Below are 18,738 nucleotides of genomic sequence, written 5' to 3'. Positions count from 1 at the left end.
TAAGGTGACGGGACTGAAAAATGTCATCGAGCTAAACAAAATATCAAGCTAATCATATCGAGGTAATGATAAATAATTACATTAAAATATAAAGGGGAAAATCGGGACCGACTAAATCACATCGTGCTAACCGGCGTATCAAACAAACCGATATCGAGGTAACGATATTCAAGTATAGTTCTAAAAAGGAACACGTTCGCTTGATTTTACTTTTACAAGTATTTCTTGAATATGGTATACGAAAAAATTTCGATCACTGGCTGTATGTGCATATAGGAATATCTGGCTCTCGGAAAACTGTTTAAGCGGTAACTCAGCAGGAGCCTCGTTACTGCCTAAACAGTTACTCTCAAGCCAGATATTCCTATCTGCACCTACAACTAGTGAAAGAATCTTATAGTTTTATATTGATTGATTAAAGCAGACTAATCTTAATACTTTTTGGATTATCAGATATTTTGCAGACTGTGAATTACTTTGTTTCGTGCTGTCTAATTAAGTCATTTTTCATGATTTGAATTTATCTAGGCTGATAGAAATAGATGGCTAGTGTCCCTACCTATTTAAAGGGAAGAGGAAGAGGGAGGGGAGGTAACCTCCCTGCACATAGTCCAGGTGAAAACAAAGATGTGCAGAACAGTTTTGGACAGGCTAAAGGATATAACCAAGTGTCTGATTCCAGGGGTGTAGGCAGATATGAAAGGCCTGTTCAGGGTTGGGGAAGAGGCTGGGGTGCTGTGAAGAAATCTCACAATGAGGACATACAGCAGAAAGGTAACAATTTGTAATACTACACTGATAATGAAAAATGTAACTGATCTGTTGTTTTGTTATGCATTACTGCCATTGACAGTAAAAGTAATCAAATTAGGCCATAATGAATTAATTATTTGATTATCATCCCCACATTGATTTTTCATTACGCCCCAACCCTTTTTATTTGTTACTCTGTAATATATATTTTTTTTATTTTATTTTTAGGTCATTAGGTAGTAAACAGTATCCATGATTATCAGAAACAAAAAGTAATGTCCTTTCTCCCTTCCAATTTTAGGACAAATGTGAATGAATATCAAGCAATTAATTTAAGATGGCCCTATTAAGGGTTAACTATAGTTATATTACTTTCCCATTTATTAGCATTCACTATGATTGACATTGTAAGGCCATACCAAATTGATATGTCGTTCGTCGGAACTACCGCATCAATAATTTCATTCCCGAGAAAAAAAAATAAAAATTACCCGCCCGCACGTACATAAAAATCTCCGAAAAAAATTTTTTTTTTCGATTATGCGGTCCGGAATAATAACGGCAAAACAGGTTTTATCGCTGTTTTAATGCGTCAAAGTGATATTGATCGGATTTCATGCGTCATGTAGCTGATGATCCAAACTCAAAAAGTCAGGAGTTATGGTGTTGTTCATCATTTGTTCTAAATCTGGAGTGACCTTCGATGTGCCGGTAGGTAATGAAATAGGCACATTCTACTTTTGTTCAATACAGTGAAAAGAACGAAGCCCGACTTGTAAGACGTGCACGGGGATGCAGTTAAAAATATTTGGAAATATTGTTCAGATATCAAGTTTTCAAACCATTTGTTATCAGCTGTTTAATTCAGCATGTTAGATCTAGAGCCCAAAGCTGAGGCCAACTACTATCTTAAAAAAATATTTGTTCACAGATCCTGACCGACCTATCACATTGTCTCGGCCCAAATCTTTTTGAACGTAACTTCTTTAGTACAGCAGTCAGATATTCTATCAAAACACATTTAGTCAATTTTAAAAATTGTTTAGCTTTTCAAATAAGTAGTGTTGATATGAAAATAATTTCTAACAAAATATGTCCTTTTGTAACCCCAGTTTTGCCTGTTTGTACACATGACGCCAGGATATATTTAAAATTGGCTGTAAATTGCTTGAACGAAAGAAAAAAAAACAGACTTCCCCAACTCTAAATTTATAGTTCAGTCAAAGCACAACAAACAACACTTTTAAGGGTGGCCATATTGGGATCATTCTTTGTCCGTCTGTTATTATTTTTGCCTGAAATGAATCTCTACCACAAAAGCTTAAGCTAGCCTGATCATGATCTGTTAAGAAATTATTCCAAAGGGATTCGAGCAATGTCGAAGCATCTGTATGCCCAACTCCGTTTGGTCTCACTGGTCAAGTGGTTTATTACTTCCCCTCACCTCTATGGGTTGGAGTTCCACTAGGGCACAAATTTGTTCATTTGTCAAAGCCATCTAACTGTGTTTCAGAAGAAATGTATTCCACACAATCATGTGCCTGTTTTGTCTTAAATATTCCTCATCCTGTGCCATTAAATAGGCACGTCTTCAGATTAATGTAGAAAAATCAAAATTAAAAATAAGACACTCATTCCTTAGTAATTAAAATTACAAAATAAAAAAAAAATAAAGTGATTCAGTGAGTTTTGGCAAGAATTTATTTGCAAAATCATTCATGTAGTCTTTAAAACATATAGAAAAGCTATATACTGTGTTACCCACACTGTAAATGTTTGATTTCTGTGTTATTTCTAAAGAAATGTTAACTTTATGTATAATCATAACCGCCTCCTCAAGGGTTCAAGCTGGGAAAAAAAATAAAAAAAGCCCGCTCGCTCCATGTAAAATCTACCCGCCTCTGAAAAAATCAAAATTGAGAAAAAAAAATAAAATAAAAATTTCGCTCGCCCGCTCCTATTTTTTTTGAAAATTTTCCGAAGAACTATTAATCAATTTGGTATGGCCTAATGAACACAATATGTCCACAGTCTGTATTTAATTCTTAAAATTTAAATATATAATTATATAGAAAAAAGTTGACATTTTTTTTGTTTTGCTTGACAGAACTTTCTGTGACAGTAGATTTTTAGCTCGACTATTCATAGAATAGTAGAGCTATTGGACTCGCCCATGCGTCGGCGTCCGCATCGGCGTCCGCGTCGGCGTCCATGTCCCGATTTTGGTTAAGGTTTTGTATGTAAGCTGGTATCTCAGTAATCACTTGTGGGAATGGATTGAAACTTCACACACTTATTCACTGTGACAAACTGACTTACATTGCACAGGTTCCATAACTCTTTTTTGCTTTTTTACAAAATTATGCCCCTTTTTCGACTTAGAAATTTTTGGTTAAGGTTTTGTATGTAAGCTGGTATCTCAGTAACCACTTGTGGGAATGGATTGAAACTTCACACACTTATTCACTGTGACAAACTGACTTACATTGCACAGGTTCCATAACTCTTTTTTGCTTTTTTACAAAATTATGCCCCTTTTTCGACTTAGAAATTTTTGGTTAAGGTTTTGTATGTAAGCTGGTAACTCAGTAACCACTTGTGGGAATGGATTGAAACTTCACACACTTATTCACTGTGATGAACTGACCTACATTGCACAGGTTCCATAACTCTATTTTGCTTTTTTTACAAAATTATGCCCCTTTTTCGACTTAGAAATTTTTGGTTAAGGTTTTGCATGTAAGCTGGTATCTCAGTACTTACTAATGGGAATGGATTGAAACTTCACATACTTCTTCACTGTCATGATCTGACATGCACTAAGCAAGTCCCGTAACTCTACTCTTTTTTTTCAAAATTATGCCCCTTTTTCGACTTAGCAGTTTTTGGTTAAATTTTTGTATGTAATCTGATATCTCAGTATCCACTAATTGGATTGGATTGAAACTTCACACACTTGTTCACTGTCATGATCTAACATGCACTGTGAAGGTCCCATAACTCTACTTTGCATTTTTACAAAATTATGCCCCTTTGACTTAGCAGTTTTTGGTTAAGTTTTTGTATGTAAGCTGGTATCTCAGTATCCACAAATTGGAAAGGATTGAAACTTCACACACTTGTTCACTGTCATAATATGACATGCAGTACAGAGGTTCAATACCTCTACTTTGCATTTTACAAAATTATGCCCCTTTTTGACTTTTGTATTCATTCAATTGACAAGGCTGTTAAATAGTCGAGCGTTGCTGTCCTCCGACAGCTCTTGTTTTCTAATGTTGTAGAATTTTACCTCCTTTCATATACATCTATATATAGTAATTGTTTATTTCCTGTTCTTCCAGTCCAGCCTTCTGCGGAAGAACGGTTCCAGTGTGCCAGTCAGCAGAACCAGGAATCAATCAAACGCCATCTACAGGATGATGATGACAAGGAAGACAACTCTTCTGATGAAGATGATATTGCCAGCAATGTCCTTGAGAAAGTTTTTCAGACCTACTCATCTACTGATTGTAAGCAAGTTTATCACCTGTATATTATGTTTGTTATGCTTTCTGAAGGTTATACTTGTTGTGAGTGATTTAGACTACCAATAGGTCATGTTGCTTGGGAGGGCATTAGACTGCCAATAAGTCATGCTCGGTGCGAGGGAATTAAATTGCCAGCAAGTTATGCTCAGTATGAGAAATTTAGACTCAGTTCAGATGTTGTGGGTTGAATCCCCAGGCCAGATGAACATTTGCTGAAAAGATCATGGCAATAAATCTGGGTCCTTACTCATTTTGTGAAGTTGTCAGTTATTCGCAAAAAGTAAGTTCTGGTACAGAATTTAGAAAAAATGTTTTTTATTGCAGCCACTGATGTGGATCAAGCACAGGATACATTGTTACACTCTTTTCGTTCAGGAACCTCAGCATGTCTTGTCTGTATAGAAACAATCAAGAAAACAGATCCAGTAAGTTATACTCTCTAAGTTGCATTGTCAAATATCATACACTGTCACATTTCATTCAGTAACCTCAGCATGTCCGTATGGAAACAAGAAAAGGCTCTGTTAAGTTATACTCGCTGTGTTACATTGTCAGATTGATATATTGTTACACTCATTCCATTCAGTATCCTCAGCATAAACAAAGGGTCTGATAAGTTATACTCTCTGTATTACATCATCAGATTGATACATTGTTACACTCATTCCGTTCAGGAATTTCTGCATGTCTTGTCTGTACATAAAAGATAAAGGAAATATACGTGGTAAGTGAATCAGTGTTTCTTGTTTTACAGATTTGGAGTTGTGAAGGATGTTATGCAATATTTCACATCCAGTGTATACAAAAGTGGGTTAAGGATGGTGTATACCAACAGATCTACAAGTCGGATGATGACAACATTAGACCAGAAGATATACCTTGGCACTGGTACACATGTATATTATATACTATGTTTTACCTTTTCCTTTTTATTTTGCAATTGTAAGCTACAGTTAAGAAGAAAATGGTAAATAGCGACCAGGTAGTAAGGCATTTTTGATATAGATAAAACATGTCGTTCAATAATATCCAATGAACAAAAATAAATCACTGTCCTTGCAAAATATTTAATGTTAAATTGAGGAAGTTTAAACATTATAGATGAGACAGAGAATTAAAAAAAAAAAACCAACAGTACCCTGAAATCCCAAAAATAAGCCGCAGCTTATTTTAAATTTTCGTAAGGATTTGGTGGCTTAATATTATCGAGACTGGCTTAATTTTGAGTCCGGCAAACTTTTGAGTACATATATTCAGTAACGATTTAAAAACTGGCGTATTTTCGAGTACTTAAATACTGAAGATATGAATGTCATGTAGTTTGCTTTTTTATTCAAAACATCGACATCGATAAATACATATACTTCTGACATACCAGTTTTGTTACAATTTATTACAATCTCTTAATGAAAATAATCCGATGCTAACAGATAATAATTACTCATTAAATAGTTTTGCTTGGCCTAACAAACAAATACACCTATGATTTAATCGGCCAACAGGTATGAATAACTTACATAATAGGTGATAAACACTGCATTGTGTTATAAAGGCCGGTCACGTTAATTAGTAGAACTACTGACATGACAAGTTTGAGACAGGAATTTATTTTTTGCTTTTAAAGTTTTAATTTGTCCATGGTTTTAAATATCAGCACAACTTGCATTGTTTTAGGTGTTTTATTTCAAAGTATGTATTATTGCTATTACGTGTGGAAATAAATCTGCTGTGTTCACGTTGGTAACTTTTGCTATCTCATATGGTGTCCTAGCAAAGTCATTGATACTATTACTGATACAAAAAACTGGACGGCTTATTTTTGAGTGTGTCTTATTTATGAACCCTTTTAGCCAGTAGTGAAATGGTGGCTTATTTTCGAGACCGGCTTGTTTTCGGGATTTCAGGGTATAATGATCCTATTTATTTAACAGTGATACCATACATAGAATTTTTAGACTACCTTTGAAAATATTGTTAAGAATATCATCATTCCTAAGTGAATAAGCTTGTTGTGGAACAAATTCTTCAATGATTTAGAATTTGTTTCATTTTGACTTCTGTGTTGAATATTTATTTTTTATTGCTTTCAGTCCAAAATGTCGTTTAGAGTACAGTCAGAAACTGCGTCCAACACGCTACCTCTGTTACTGTGGTAAAGTTGAGGAACCTCAGTTTGATCCTTGGCTGGTACCTCATTCATGTGGTCAGACATGTGGGAGGAAACTGAAACCAGACTGTGGACATTCATGCCTACTTCTCTGTCATCCAGGTAATATATGACTGGTACTCACTAATAACATAATTTTGTATTTTGTTACTCTCCTCTTGTGGTCAGACATGTAGGGAAAAAAATGAAACCAGAGTGGTTTGTAGAAATAAGTTAATTGTCTTGATTACAGCTGGTATATATGAGTAATAAGCAACAAAATGAGCTGTAAGGTAACCCTAACCAAGGTATCTGCTGTAGATGAAGGAAAACCAGTCTGATTGTTATTGACCTTTCACTGCTTCAATATCATCAATATCTGGAAATACAGCAGTGTACCTTAGCTACAGGTTAAACCTACACACATGAAATGGATATTACTATCTTCCATAGTTAATGTCATTATAAATAAAAAATACTGTTTGTTACCAGGTGCCTGTCCACCATGTCCTAAGACATTGAAGGTGAAATGCTACTGTGGCAATGCTACCCCACAGGTGCGGAGGTGTAGTGCACGGACCTGGACCTGTGGAGGTGTTTGTGGTAAACAGCTGTCATGTAAACAGCATTCATGTCAACAAGCTTGCCATCCAGGTAAGACAAGAACTATTTTTTATCCTCAGAGACAAATTGATTATAAACATGTCAGTAATTTTAGTGATTTTCCCTGATTTTACATGAAGACATTCTTCAATACTGGCTTGATTCAAGAAAACTAACAATTTTACTGCACTTACAATAAATAGCTTTAATCTAAGCCCAATGTTAAATCTCTGACATCTACTTTAAAAAGGAAAGGGAGAGATCAGATTTAAAGCACACATCAAAGTTTGATGATTGTACTGAATACTTGAAGCTATAAACATGCCATTTTTCTGTGCTATTGCTGTTCTAACAGTAACTGTTATTTTAAAGGAGAGTGTGCACCATGTCCTAAAACTAGCAAACAGCCTTGTGAATGTGGTAAAACTACAGCAATTAGACCATGTGCAAGTCCCCAGTGGCAGTGTGATAAGGTAAGGTTTATATTGCAGTATTAACCCTTGCCATGCTATATTTCTATTATGAACTTGTCCATCTTTCAATTTGCACTGTACCATTAACTGTTAAAAGGGGTGTTTACCAAAAAGATACTGACTCAATGGCAAACAGTGCAGACCATGATCAGACTGCATGGATGTGCAGGCTGATTGGTCTGCAGGCTAAAGGTTGATTGAGATTCTCACATTTTTATCTCTAATAAGCAGATGGCAGTTAGAAATAGGTTAAACCTTGTACAAAAACATAGACAGTTGATAGGTACACATACCTGAAGTAAAATGTGCCAAGGAAACCTGGTAAATTTTTGAAGAATTGTATTGAAACGTAGTTGATTGTAAATATACATGTTTTATAATAAAAAAACTATATAACATGTTATGCATTTCAGCCATGTAACAAGAGATTATCATGTGGTAACCATCTTTGTGAGATTATCTGTCACCGTGGTAACTGTGGGGAATGCCCAAGAGGTGGCGAGAGAAAATGTCCATGTGGTAAAACAAGTAAGTAAAGCATTTGATGGGTGCTCATACCTCATTCTGGTCTGGTCAATAATATGTTATACTTCAAGGCCAGTCTGATGTATGACCTACAACAACATGTTATGTGGAGCTTCAAGATAAGTGTACATGAGGCAGATCAAGAAAAGCTCAGTTTGTTCCATCCAGTTGATTCAGCTGACTGGCTCTGAAAAGATACATAGTAGAGTATTTGATCCCTGCAGTAACTCCCTGTTGATCAGTTACACATGGGGAGGTTAGAATATAATTATATTTACTGCAAGAACTATGCTTTTGATTGAAGAAAAATGGAATATTTATGCATCAAGTGTGTTAATTAATCCCCCCCCACGAGTGGTTGGGGGTTATAAGAATGGTCTCTGTCCGTCCGTCCGTCCATCTGTCCGTCCGTAACAATTGTGTCTGCTCCATATAACTTAAACCCCATGAAGGATTTTCATGAAACATGGGTCAGTGATCACCTCATCAAAATGATGTGCGGAACTCTTGAGTCAGCCATGTCGGCTCAAGATCAAGGTCACAACTCAAGGTCAAAGGTTTAAGCCTTCCATTTAGTGTCCTCTCTGTATCTCCTAAAACCCTTTGAAGTATTTTCATGACACTCTGGTCAAATGGTCACCTCATCAAGAGGATGTGCAGAACTCATGAGCCAGCCCTGTCGGCTCAAGGTCAAGGTCACAACTCAAGGTCAAAGGTTTGAGCCTTCCATTTTGTGTCCACTCTGTATCTCCTAAACCCCTTGAAGGATTTTCATGAAACTTGGGTCAAATGATCACCTCATCAAGACAATGTGCAGAACTCATGAGTCGGCCATGTCGGTTCAAGGTCACAACTCAAGGTCAAAGGTTTGATTCTTCCATTTTGTGTCCGCTCTGTATATCTGTCATACATGGACTATAAAATATACTTAACAATGTCATTGCTTCCATACATCAGCCCTTTCACTATCCATAATAGTGGCAGGAGATATAGCTGTCTTTCAGATTGCCTTGTTTTAATCTTTATAGAAGCTCTTTTTACTAATCATTACTGGAATATTTATGCAGGTTATAAGGGCAAGGGAGCCCTTTGCTTGAAGTATTGAGATATAAAAGAGACATAATTGAGGATTGTTACATATTTAGTTAATCTTTATCAAATATTGAAAAGACTTTGGTTTAGCAGATAAAAGTGTGTAAAAAATGCGACAAATGAATGCAAGTAGAAAGTACAGTAAAAGTATTGAAATAATTACCATATAGATACAAAAAATGTTATTATCAGAGTAGTGTTTTTCATCCCATTTTTACTTTAAACAGATGAAATGCAATAATAATCATATAAAATGATTGTTGCATTTATGAACAATCCATCTACAGTCTGGAATAACTGGAACTGTAAGATTATCAGAGAGATAAAGTTGCCAGTGTCATAACCAGCTGGTGAGTACCACTAGTGCCTGGTTACTGGACATTATGACCTGTGTGTTTACATTTTCCTGCAGAATGCTTTGCTTTATCACTTGACCAATGTTAGAGTTCAGAACTCTGAATTTTAGCTGTCAAATTTTTAATTTTTGTTAATTTGCTATCAAAATTATTCTGTTGAAAAAATGTGTATCCCTTTATAGTGTCATACTGCTTGGCAAAAAAACTTGTTTCAGTTCCCTGCTGAACAGAGTTGATTTGGTAAGGGGTAAATTATGTATTACTAAGCACTGAAGCTAATAAATTCGCTGTAAAAAGTCTTGTATGACATAATTATGTCTCCCCCAGGAGACATATTGTTTTTGCCCTGTCCGTCCGTCCGTCCGTCCGTCCGTCCGTACGTCACACTTCATTTCCGAGCAATAACTGGAGAACCATTTGACCTAGAACCTTCAAACTTCATAGGATTGTAGGGCTGCTGGAGTAGACGACCCCTATTGTTTTTGGGGTCACTCCGTCAAAGGTCAAGGTCACAGGGGCCTGAACATTGAAAACCATTTCCGATCAATAACTAGAGAACCACTTGACCCAGAATGTTGAAACTTCATAGGATGATTGGTCATGAAGAGTAGATGACCCCTATTGATTTTGGGGTCACTCCGTCAAAGGTCAAGGTCACAGGGGCCTGAACATTGAAAACCATTTCCGATCAATAACTAGAGAACCACTTGACCCAGAATGTTGAAACTTCATAGGATGATTGGTCATGAAGAGTAGATGACCCTATTGATTTTGGGGTCACTCCGTCAAAGGTCAAGGTCACAGGGGCCTGAACATTGAAAACCATTTCCGATCAATAACTAGAGAACCACTTGACCCAGAATGTTGAAACTTCATAGGATGATTGGTCATGAAGAGTAGATGACCCTATTGATTTTGGGGTCACTCCGTCAAAGGTCAAGGTCACAGGGGCCTGAACATTGAAAACCATTTCCAATCAATAACTAGAGAACCACTTGACCCAGAATGTTGAAACTTGATAGGATGATTGGTCATAAAGAGTAGTCGACCCTTATTGTTTTTGGGGTCACTCCGTTAAAGGTCAAGGTCACAGGGGCCTGAACATTGAAAACCATTTCCGATCAATATCTAGAGAGCCACTTGACCCAGAATGTTGAAACTTGATAGGATGATTGTACATGCAAAGTAGATGACCCCTATCGATTTTGGGGTCACTCCATTAAAGGTCAAGGTCACAGGGGCCTGAACATTGAAAACCATTTCCGGTCAGTAACTTGAGAACCACTTGACCCAGAATGTTGAAACTTAATAGGATGATTGGTCATAAAGAGTAGATGACCCCTTACGATTTTCCCTTATTGATTATGGGATCACTCCTTCAAAGGTCAAGGTCACAGGGGCCTGAACATTGAAAACCATTTCTGATCAATAACTAGAGAACCACTTGACCCAGAATGTTGAAACTTCATAGGATGATTGTAAATGCAAAGTAGATGACCCCTATCGATTTTGGGGTCACTCCATTAAAGGTCAAGGTCACAGGGGCCTGAACATTGAAAACCATTTCCGGTCAGCAACTTGAGAACCACTTGACCCAGAATGTTGAAACTTAATAGCATGATTGGTCATAAAGAGTAGATGACCCCTAACAATTTTGGGGTCACTCTGTGAAAGGTCAAGGTCACAGGGGCCCGCACATTGAAAACCATTTCTGGTCAGTAACTTGAGAACCACTTGACCCAGAATGATGAAACTTCGTAGGATGATTGGTCATGCAGAGTAGATGAACCCTAACGATTTTAGGGTCACTCTGTTAAAGGTCAAAGCCACAAGGGCCTGAACATGGAAAACCATTTCCAATCAATAACTTGAGAACCTCTCGACCCAGAATGTTGAAACTTCATAGGATGATTGTTCATGCAGAGTAAATGACCCTTATTGTTTTTGGGGTCACTCCGTTAAAGGTCAAGGTCACAGGGGCCTGAACATTGATAACCAGTTCTGATCAATAACTTGAGAACCACTTGACCTAGAATGTTGAAACTTCATAGGATGATTGAACATGCAGAGTAGATGACCCCTATTGATTTTGGGGTCAGTCTATTAAAGGTCAAGGTCACAGTGGCCTGTTCATGTAAAATCATTTTTTGGAAATAAGTTGAGAACCACTTGACCTACAATGTTGAAACTTAATAGGATGATTGGACATGCAAAGTACATGACCCCTATTTATTTTTAGGTCACTTGATCAAAGGTCAGGGTCACAGGAGCCTGAACAGTGACTTGAGAACCACTAGGCCACGAGTGTTGAAATTTAGCGGGATGACTGGACATGCCAAGTAGATGATCCCTATTGCAGCCAACCATCAGTGTCTCTTTGACTTTCGCTCCTGACCCCTATTGACTGCTTGCCTATAGGACTTTGCATTTGGGGGAGACATGCGCTTTTTTACAAAAGCATTTTCTAGTTCTTAGTACTGTTTGCCAGTGTTTGGCATGAGATTAAATATTGTGGCCTATCTTAATATAAAGATATAAACACTTTACAAGATGTATTTGGATTTGACAATTATTGTTTTCAGTGTTGTCCATTTGAATTGAAAACATCAGACATACTTTGATATATATAAATGACATATTTATACTTTTGGTTTTTCAGCATATGATTTGCCATGTACTGAAGACATTCCAACATGTGGTGACACCTGCGGTAAACTACTGGAGTGTGAACTACATGAATGTGTTCAGAGATGTCACTTTGGGCCATGTGGCAGTGTAAGTATTGTTGTTCAGAGATATCACTTTGGGCCATGTGGTAGTGTAAATATTGTTGTTTGGAGATATCACTTTGGGCCATGTCGCAGTGTAAGTATTGTTGTTCGGAGATATCACTTTGGGCCATGTGGTAGTGTAAGTATTGTTGTTCGGAGATATCACTTTGGGCCATGTCGCAGTGTAAGTATTGTTGTTCAGAGATATCACTTTGGGCCATGTGGTAGTGTAAGTATTGTTGTTCGGAGATATCACTTTGGGCCATGTCGCAGTGTAAGTATTGTTGTTCGGAGATATCACTTTGGGCCATGTGGTAGTGTAAGTATTGTTGTTCGGAGATATCACTTTGGGCCATGTCGCAGTGTAAGTATTGTTGTTCAGAGATATCACTTTGGGCCATGTGGTAGTATAAGTATTGTTTTTCAGAGGTATCACTTTGGGCCATGTGGTAGTGTAAGTATTGTTGTTCAGAGATGTCACTTTGGGCCATGTGGTAGTGTAAGTATTGTTGTTCAGAGATGTCACGTTGGGCCATGTGGTAGTGTAAGTATTTTTGTTCAGAGATGTCACGTTGGGCCATGTGGCAGTGTAAGTATTGTTGTTCGGAGATGTCACTTTGGGCCATGTGGCAGTGTAAGTATTGTTGTTTGGAGATGTCACTTTGGGCCATGTGGTAGTGTAAGTATTGTTGTTCAGAGATATCACTTTGGGCCATGTGGTAGTGTAAGTATTGTTTTTCAGAGATATCACTTTGGGCCATGTGATATAGTGTAAGTATTGTTGTTCAGAGATGTCACACTGGGCAATGGTGGTAGTGTAAGTATTGTTGTTCAGAAATGTCACTTTGGGCCATGTGGCAGTGTAAGTATTGTTGTTCAGAGATGTCACTTTGGGCCATGTGGCAGTGTAAGTGTTGTTGTTCAGAGATGTCACTTTGGGCCATGTGGCAGTGTAAGTGTTGTTGTTCAGAGATGTCACTTTGGGCCATGTGGCAGTGTAAGTGTTGTTGTTCAGAGATGTCACTTTGGGCCATGTGGCAGTGTAAGTATTGTTGTTCAGAGATGTCACTTTGGGCCATGTGGCAGTGTAAGTATTGTTGTTCAGAGATGTCACTTTGGGCCATGTGGTAGTGTAAGTATTGTTGTTCAGAGATGTCACTTTGGGCCATGTGGTAGTATAAGTATTGTTGTTTAGAGATGTCACTCTAGGCCATGTGGCAGTGTAAGTATTGTTGTTCAGAGATATCACTTTGGGCCATGTGGTAGTGTATTTTTGTTCAGAGATGTCACTTTGGGCCATGTGGCAGTGTAAGTATTGTTGTTCAGAGATGTCACTTTGGGCCATGTGGTAGTTTGAGCCATGTGGTAGTGTAAGTATTGTTGTTCAGAGATATCACTTTGGGCCATGTGGTAGTGTAAGTATTGTTGTCCAGAGATGTCACTTTGGGCCATATGGTAGTATAAGTATTGTTGTTTAGAGATGTCACTCTAGGCCATGTGGCAGTGTAAGTATTGTTGTTCAGAGATGTCACTTTGGGCCATGTTGTAGACTAATAAGTGTAAGTGTGATTGTGTTATGGAAAGCGCTTTTGAAAGTATTAATCTTGAAAAGGGTGCTATATAAATCTGGTGTAATATAAGTGTTGCCATGTGGCAGTGTAAGTATGGTTGTTCAGAGATATCACTTTTTACCATGTGGCAGTGTATCTGTTGTTGTTCAGAGACATCAATTTAGGCCAAGTGGCAGTATAAAAATTGTTGTTCAGTAAAAAAGTTTTAAAATTTGAATTTGTAATACATTGTAAAAAGTAACTCAATTATGTAAGTCTTGCCAAGTGATGGCTCTTGTTCCACTTACAAGTTGAGGATTTATTTATTCAGTTAGACAGGATGTTGAGTTTTATTTCATGGAAGATTGCCTTTCTGTTGTTGACAGTGCCGTCAGATGCGGGTGAAGAAATGTCGTTGTGAGTTACAGAAGGAGAAAGAAGTTCCGTGTTACAAGGACTACTTGTGTGAAACCAAGTGTAGCAAGATGAGAGACTGTGGCAAACATCAGTGTAAGCGGAAGGTAAGGGAGGAATTTCTAACATGATTTTGATTGTATATAATATTATATAAAACATAAGCCATGACTCTCTGCATAATTTGGTAAACTCTCCTTTAGTTACTTTTGAAATAAGTCAGAATTTGATATGAATTAATTTCTTGCAATAGTGGAATTGATTAATTGAAAATAAATTAGATAACATTTTATTCTGTTAAATGATTGCTAAAGATTTGGTAAAACATACACCTTTTAGTTTTCCTAAATTTGATAGTGGCTGAGGCAGATATCCCAGAAAGTGTGGTCAAGGTTATTGTTTTCAGTCAGCTGGAGTAACTTCCCCTGCAGTTTCCTGAAGCATTTGCACTTTGCTCCAGGGAACCACATTGACAGGGAACATAGCTATTGTTTCTATTTCACAGTTTAAATAACTTGTTCACCAGACTATAAGATGTTCATGAGCTTTTGTTTAAATATATCACAAGGCAATGACTAAGGATGACTGGTAATTTTCTTTGAGAATAAATTGCAAAACTTGTGGATATTGCAAAGGTTGTCTGTACAAATTGAAGGTAATGCCAATGTTTTCATTTTCTTGCAGTGCTGTGATGGTCAGTGTCCACCGTGTGAACAGATGTGCAATAAACAACTAGGCTGTAAAAACCATAAATGTAATAGCATGTGCCATAGAGGTAGGAAATGTGTAGAAAAAGTTTTTGTTTTAAATTGCTAAATTATTAGTATTTTACCTCATGTTTATTCAAGGGTACGTAGCCAAGTATAACAAGAGTTGTCTCCCTTACCAATATTTGGTACCTTTATTTGTTGTGCACTTTATGTTAAGGGTTTAATTCATTTTCAGTAGGGTGGTAATATTCAAGTAACTTAGATTAAGTAGTAGTGCTGGTGTTTTGTCAGTAGCTTATTCTAAGAAAGTAACTTACATTTTTTCAACATAGTTGGGTGATAAAATGCACTGTTCATGGTAACTTCTGCATTGTAAGTCACAGCAAGGTATGTTTTCCAGATGCTTATTATTCTTCAAAAACTTCTAAATGCCTAATTTATTCAAACAGTCTGCAGATACTGTACCGTAATGACAGAATAAAGAATCTTTCACTGGTTGTAAGTGCCAAAGACTCAAGAGTAGCTGTTTAAGTTGTAACAAGGCTCTGCAAAACAGTTACCTGATATAATAGAATGAATAGAATGAAATGAATGACTTTCTTTACAGAACTATTTTCTTAGAAAAGTGTATTTAAGCAGTGCTGGAAACATAAGTAATTACCTGTAGGGTAACAATTTGGTGTTCTTGTACAAAACTTTTTGAATTAACCTTTAGCCTGCTGGCGGCAAATGATTCTGCCTTTGCAACCAGTGCAGACCAAGATCAGCCTGCATGTCCATGCAGGCTGATCTTGGTCTGCACTGTTTGCTATTCAGTCAGTAAATTTTCTATGAACACCCCTTTGAATAAGAAGGGGTGTTGCCCAAATTGAATGATGGACCAGTCCATTTTAGAAATTTAGCAGGCTAAAGGTTAAGAACTATATTTTTACATTTGTGGGAGAGAGGTCTCCTTTGCTGTTTGATCTATTTCTATTATATCTGCATAAAGGAACTTGTCACCTATGTACAAAGAGGGTAGACATATTCTGCCATTGTAAAGGCACAAAACTACAAGTGCTTTGTAGGAGAGAAAAGGTCTTTTATCTTAATACTTATATAATTTCTGTAATTTCTACATGCAGGAAGGTGTTACCCATGTACAGAAACAGTAGATATATTCTGTCACTGTAAAGCAACTAAAATAACAGTGCCTTGTGGGAGAGAGAAAGTGACAAAACCTCCAAGATGTAACTATCCATGCAGGTACTCATGCTTTATATACTGTTGACAGTAATTGACATCATTTGAAATGCTGATATTTTCAAAGAGTGATCTGAGGTACATTGTCATGTATAAGATTATACAGCGAATTTCCTCTTAACCAGTGTTATTCTAGATCAGAGGCAATTTCATTTTTGGGGAAGGTTGTGATGTTGAAGTGTTTTCTCTGGGATATATCAGTAGAAAGGAAACAAGACTTTGGTTTTAGTTTTTTTCTCGAATTCAGAGGTTACTGTGTTTTCATGCCCTCAGACAATGGCATCATGTTTCAATTAAATAAAGGGAAAAATGTTCAGGGTCAGGAGTTAGTACAGGCAGATAATTTATATCTAATGCTTAATCTGTATGAAACCTTGTTATGAAGTTTTTCATCATGAAGTCAAGGTTTAGATCAAAACTGTGTCATAGTGTCATAAAAGAACCTTAAAAACACTGTAGAGGAGATGCTTTCTACTTGATCTTTACGAAACCTGGTCAGAATGTGTTTATAAGGCTAGGTCCGTTTACAGCATGGGTTATCAGTGGTAATAAAGTATGTCACTAGGTAAAATAGTGGAAAAGCTGTCTTTATTTAATTATAGGCTTAGTTGCAAACTGGGTTGTCCATGGACAAAAATCAGGTCATTAGGTCAAATGATAGGTGAAGGCTAGTTAAGTTAACATATCAGAGGCCATATTTTCTTCCTGAACTATATTAAAGTTTTTGAGAATGTTTGCCTTTATGAAATATAGGGGAAGTTTGAAACTAGGTCATCAAGACATATATTCAAGGTAAAGTAGTGAAGATCAGGTGTGTGACTTGGGAACATCATGGCCTCCTGTTACTTAGAATTACAGTGAAGAGAAATTATTATTATACCCCCACAAAACGAAGTTTGGGGGGTATATAGGAGTGAGCTTGTCTGTTGGTCCGTTGGTTTTCATGGTTTCCGGACGATAACTCTTGAAAGGCTTGACCAATTTAAATAATTTTTGGTACAAAGGTGCAACATCAGAAAATACAGGTCCAGTTCGAATTTGGGGTCAGTAGGACAAAGGTCAAGGTCACAGTGACCCTGAAAAGTAAAACGGTTTCCGGATGATAACTCATGAAAGGTTTGACCGATTTAAATTATTTTTGGTAAGCAGGTGTAACATCATAAAATACAGGTCAAAATCGACTGAGGTCTGTAGGTCATAGGTCAAGGTCACGGTGACTCGGAACAGTTATATGATTTCAGGATGATAAACCAAAAGAACGTTTGATCATAAATTTTAGTACACAGGTGTAACATTATCAAAAATACAGGTCAAGTTCTGCTTTGAGGTCAGTAGGTCAGAGGTCAAGGTCACAGTGACGCTGAGCAGTTAAATGGTTTCCAGATGATAAATGAAGAACGCTTGGACCTAGGATCATAAAATTTTGTACACAGGTGTAACATGACTGAATACAGGTCATGTTCGACTTTCAGGCTAGTAGGTCAAAGGTCAAGGTCACAATAATACAAAACAGTTAAATGGTTTCCGGATGATAACTTGAGAACTCTTGGGTCTAGGATCACAATTTTTTGTACACGGATGTAACATGATAAAATACAAGTCAAGTTCGACTTTGAAGTTAGTAGGTCAAAGGTCAAGATCACAATGACATGAAACAGTTAAACAGTTTCCAGATGATAACTTGAGAACGTTTGGGCCTAGAATCATGAAGCTTCATAGGGAGGTTGGTCATGACCAGCAGATGACCTGTTTTGATTTTGAGGTCAGTAGGTCAAAGGTCAAGTAAGTTCAGCTTTAAAATTGGCTTAGTTCTGTGACAAGGCTGTATTGTGGGGTATAATTCGTCACTCATGTGACAACTCTAGTTATCTCAAAGATATCTTTAATTGGTAAATTAATGAAGAAATGTCTGGTAAGCATTTAAGACTGATTGTTTGTTTATAGACGCCCACCTGATTGCCATCATCCATCAAGGATTCCACATAGATGTCACTTTGGGGAGTGCCCACCCTGTCGACAACAGTGTCTGAAACCACTTGAAAGATGTTCACATTTCTGTCCTGTTATGTGTCATACAGCTGTCAAAGTCAGGTTCAAGGATAATGTAAGTACTCTGTCAACATTATTGTCTTAAACCACTAAACAGATTATTTACCTCTGTCATAACAGACTACTTTCCCCTGTCCTAACAGATTACTTATTTCTGTCCTGAAAAATTACTTACCTCTTTCCTAAACAATTATCTGTTTTGTCCTAACATACATGTATTACATATCTGTCCAAACAGATTAATCATCTCTGTCCTTACAGCTGACTTACCTATGTCCTAACAGAATGCATATCTCTGTTTCATGTATAATATAACTATGCTGTCAACAGTAGTGCCTACAGCAGTAAAAGTTTGATTTACTGACAGAGATAAGTACCCTGATGTCTGAAACTGCTTTATTGGTGCTGATGTATTGTTCTGCCATGTACTATACAACCTAAGAAGAGCAGTGTCTGACACCAATCAGCACATGTTCTGTGCCCTGCATTGTGAGATACAGCTATCAAAAATGGAATTCAGACCA

General features: G+C 37.1%; 1 protein-coding gene across 1 annotated transcript in view; it reads left to right on the top strand.

Annotated features, from left to right (window-relative positions):
• LOC123558259 (NF-X1-type zinc finger protein NFXL1-like) overlaps nt 1-18,738 on the top strand; it is a 43,784-nt gene that overhangs the window by 10,662 nt on the left and 14,384 nt on the right. The window contains exons 2-14 of the mRNA XM_053542960.1: nt 529-774; nt 4,098-4,265; nt 4,608-4,708; nt 5,038-5,171; nt 6,374-6,552; nt 6,922-7,083; nt 7,405-7,505; nt 7,919-8,033; nt 12,138-12,253; nt 14,186-14,320; nt 14,898-14,988; nt 16,048-16,168; nt 18,110-18,269. Coding sequence (XP_053398935.1) covers nt 543-774; nt 4,098-4,265; nt 4,608-4,708; nt 5,038-5,171; nt 6,374-6,552; nt 6,922-7,083; nt 7,405-7,505; nt 7,919-8,033; nt 12,138-12,253; nt 14,186-14,320; nt 14,898-14,988; nt 16,048-16,168; nt 18,110-18,269 — 1,815 coding nt within the window. The 5' untranslated portion in view covers nt 529-542. The remainder of the gene's footprint in view (nt 1-528; nt 775-4,097; nt 4,266-4,607; nt 4,709-5,037; nt 5,172-6,373; nt 6,553-6,921; nt 7,084-7,404; nt 7,506-7,918; nt 8,034-12,137; nt 12,254-14,185; nt 14,321-14,897; nt 14,989-16,047; nt 16,169-18,109; nt 18,270-18,738) is intronic.

Source organism: Mercenaria mercenaria, chromosome 5 (genome assembly GCF_021730395.1).
Source record: "Mercenaria mercenaria strain notata chromosome 5, MADL_Memer_1, whole genome shotgun sequence".
NCBI lineage: Eukaryota > Metazoa > Mollusca > Bivalvia > Venerida > Veneridae > Mercenaria > Mercenaria mercenaria.
The sequence above is the reverse complement of the archived record's forward strand: the minus strand, read 5'-3'. Positions and strand labels throughout refer to the sequence as shown.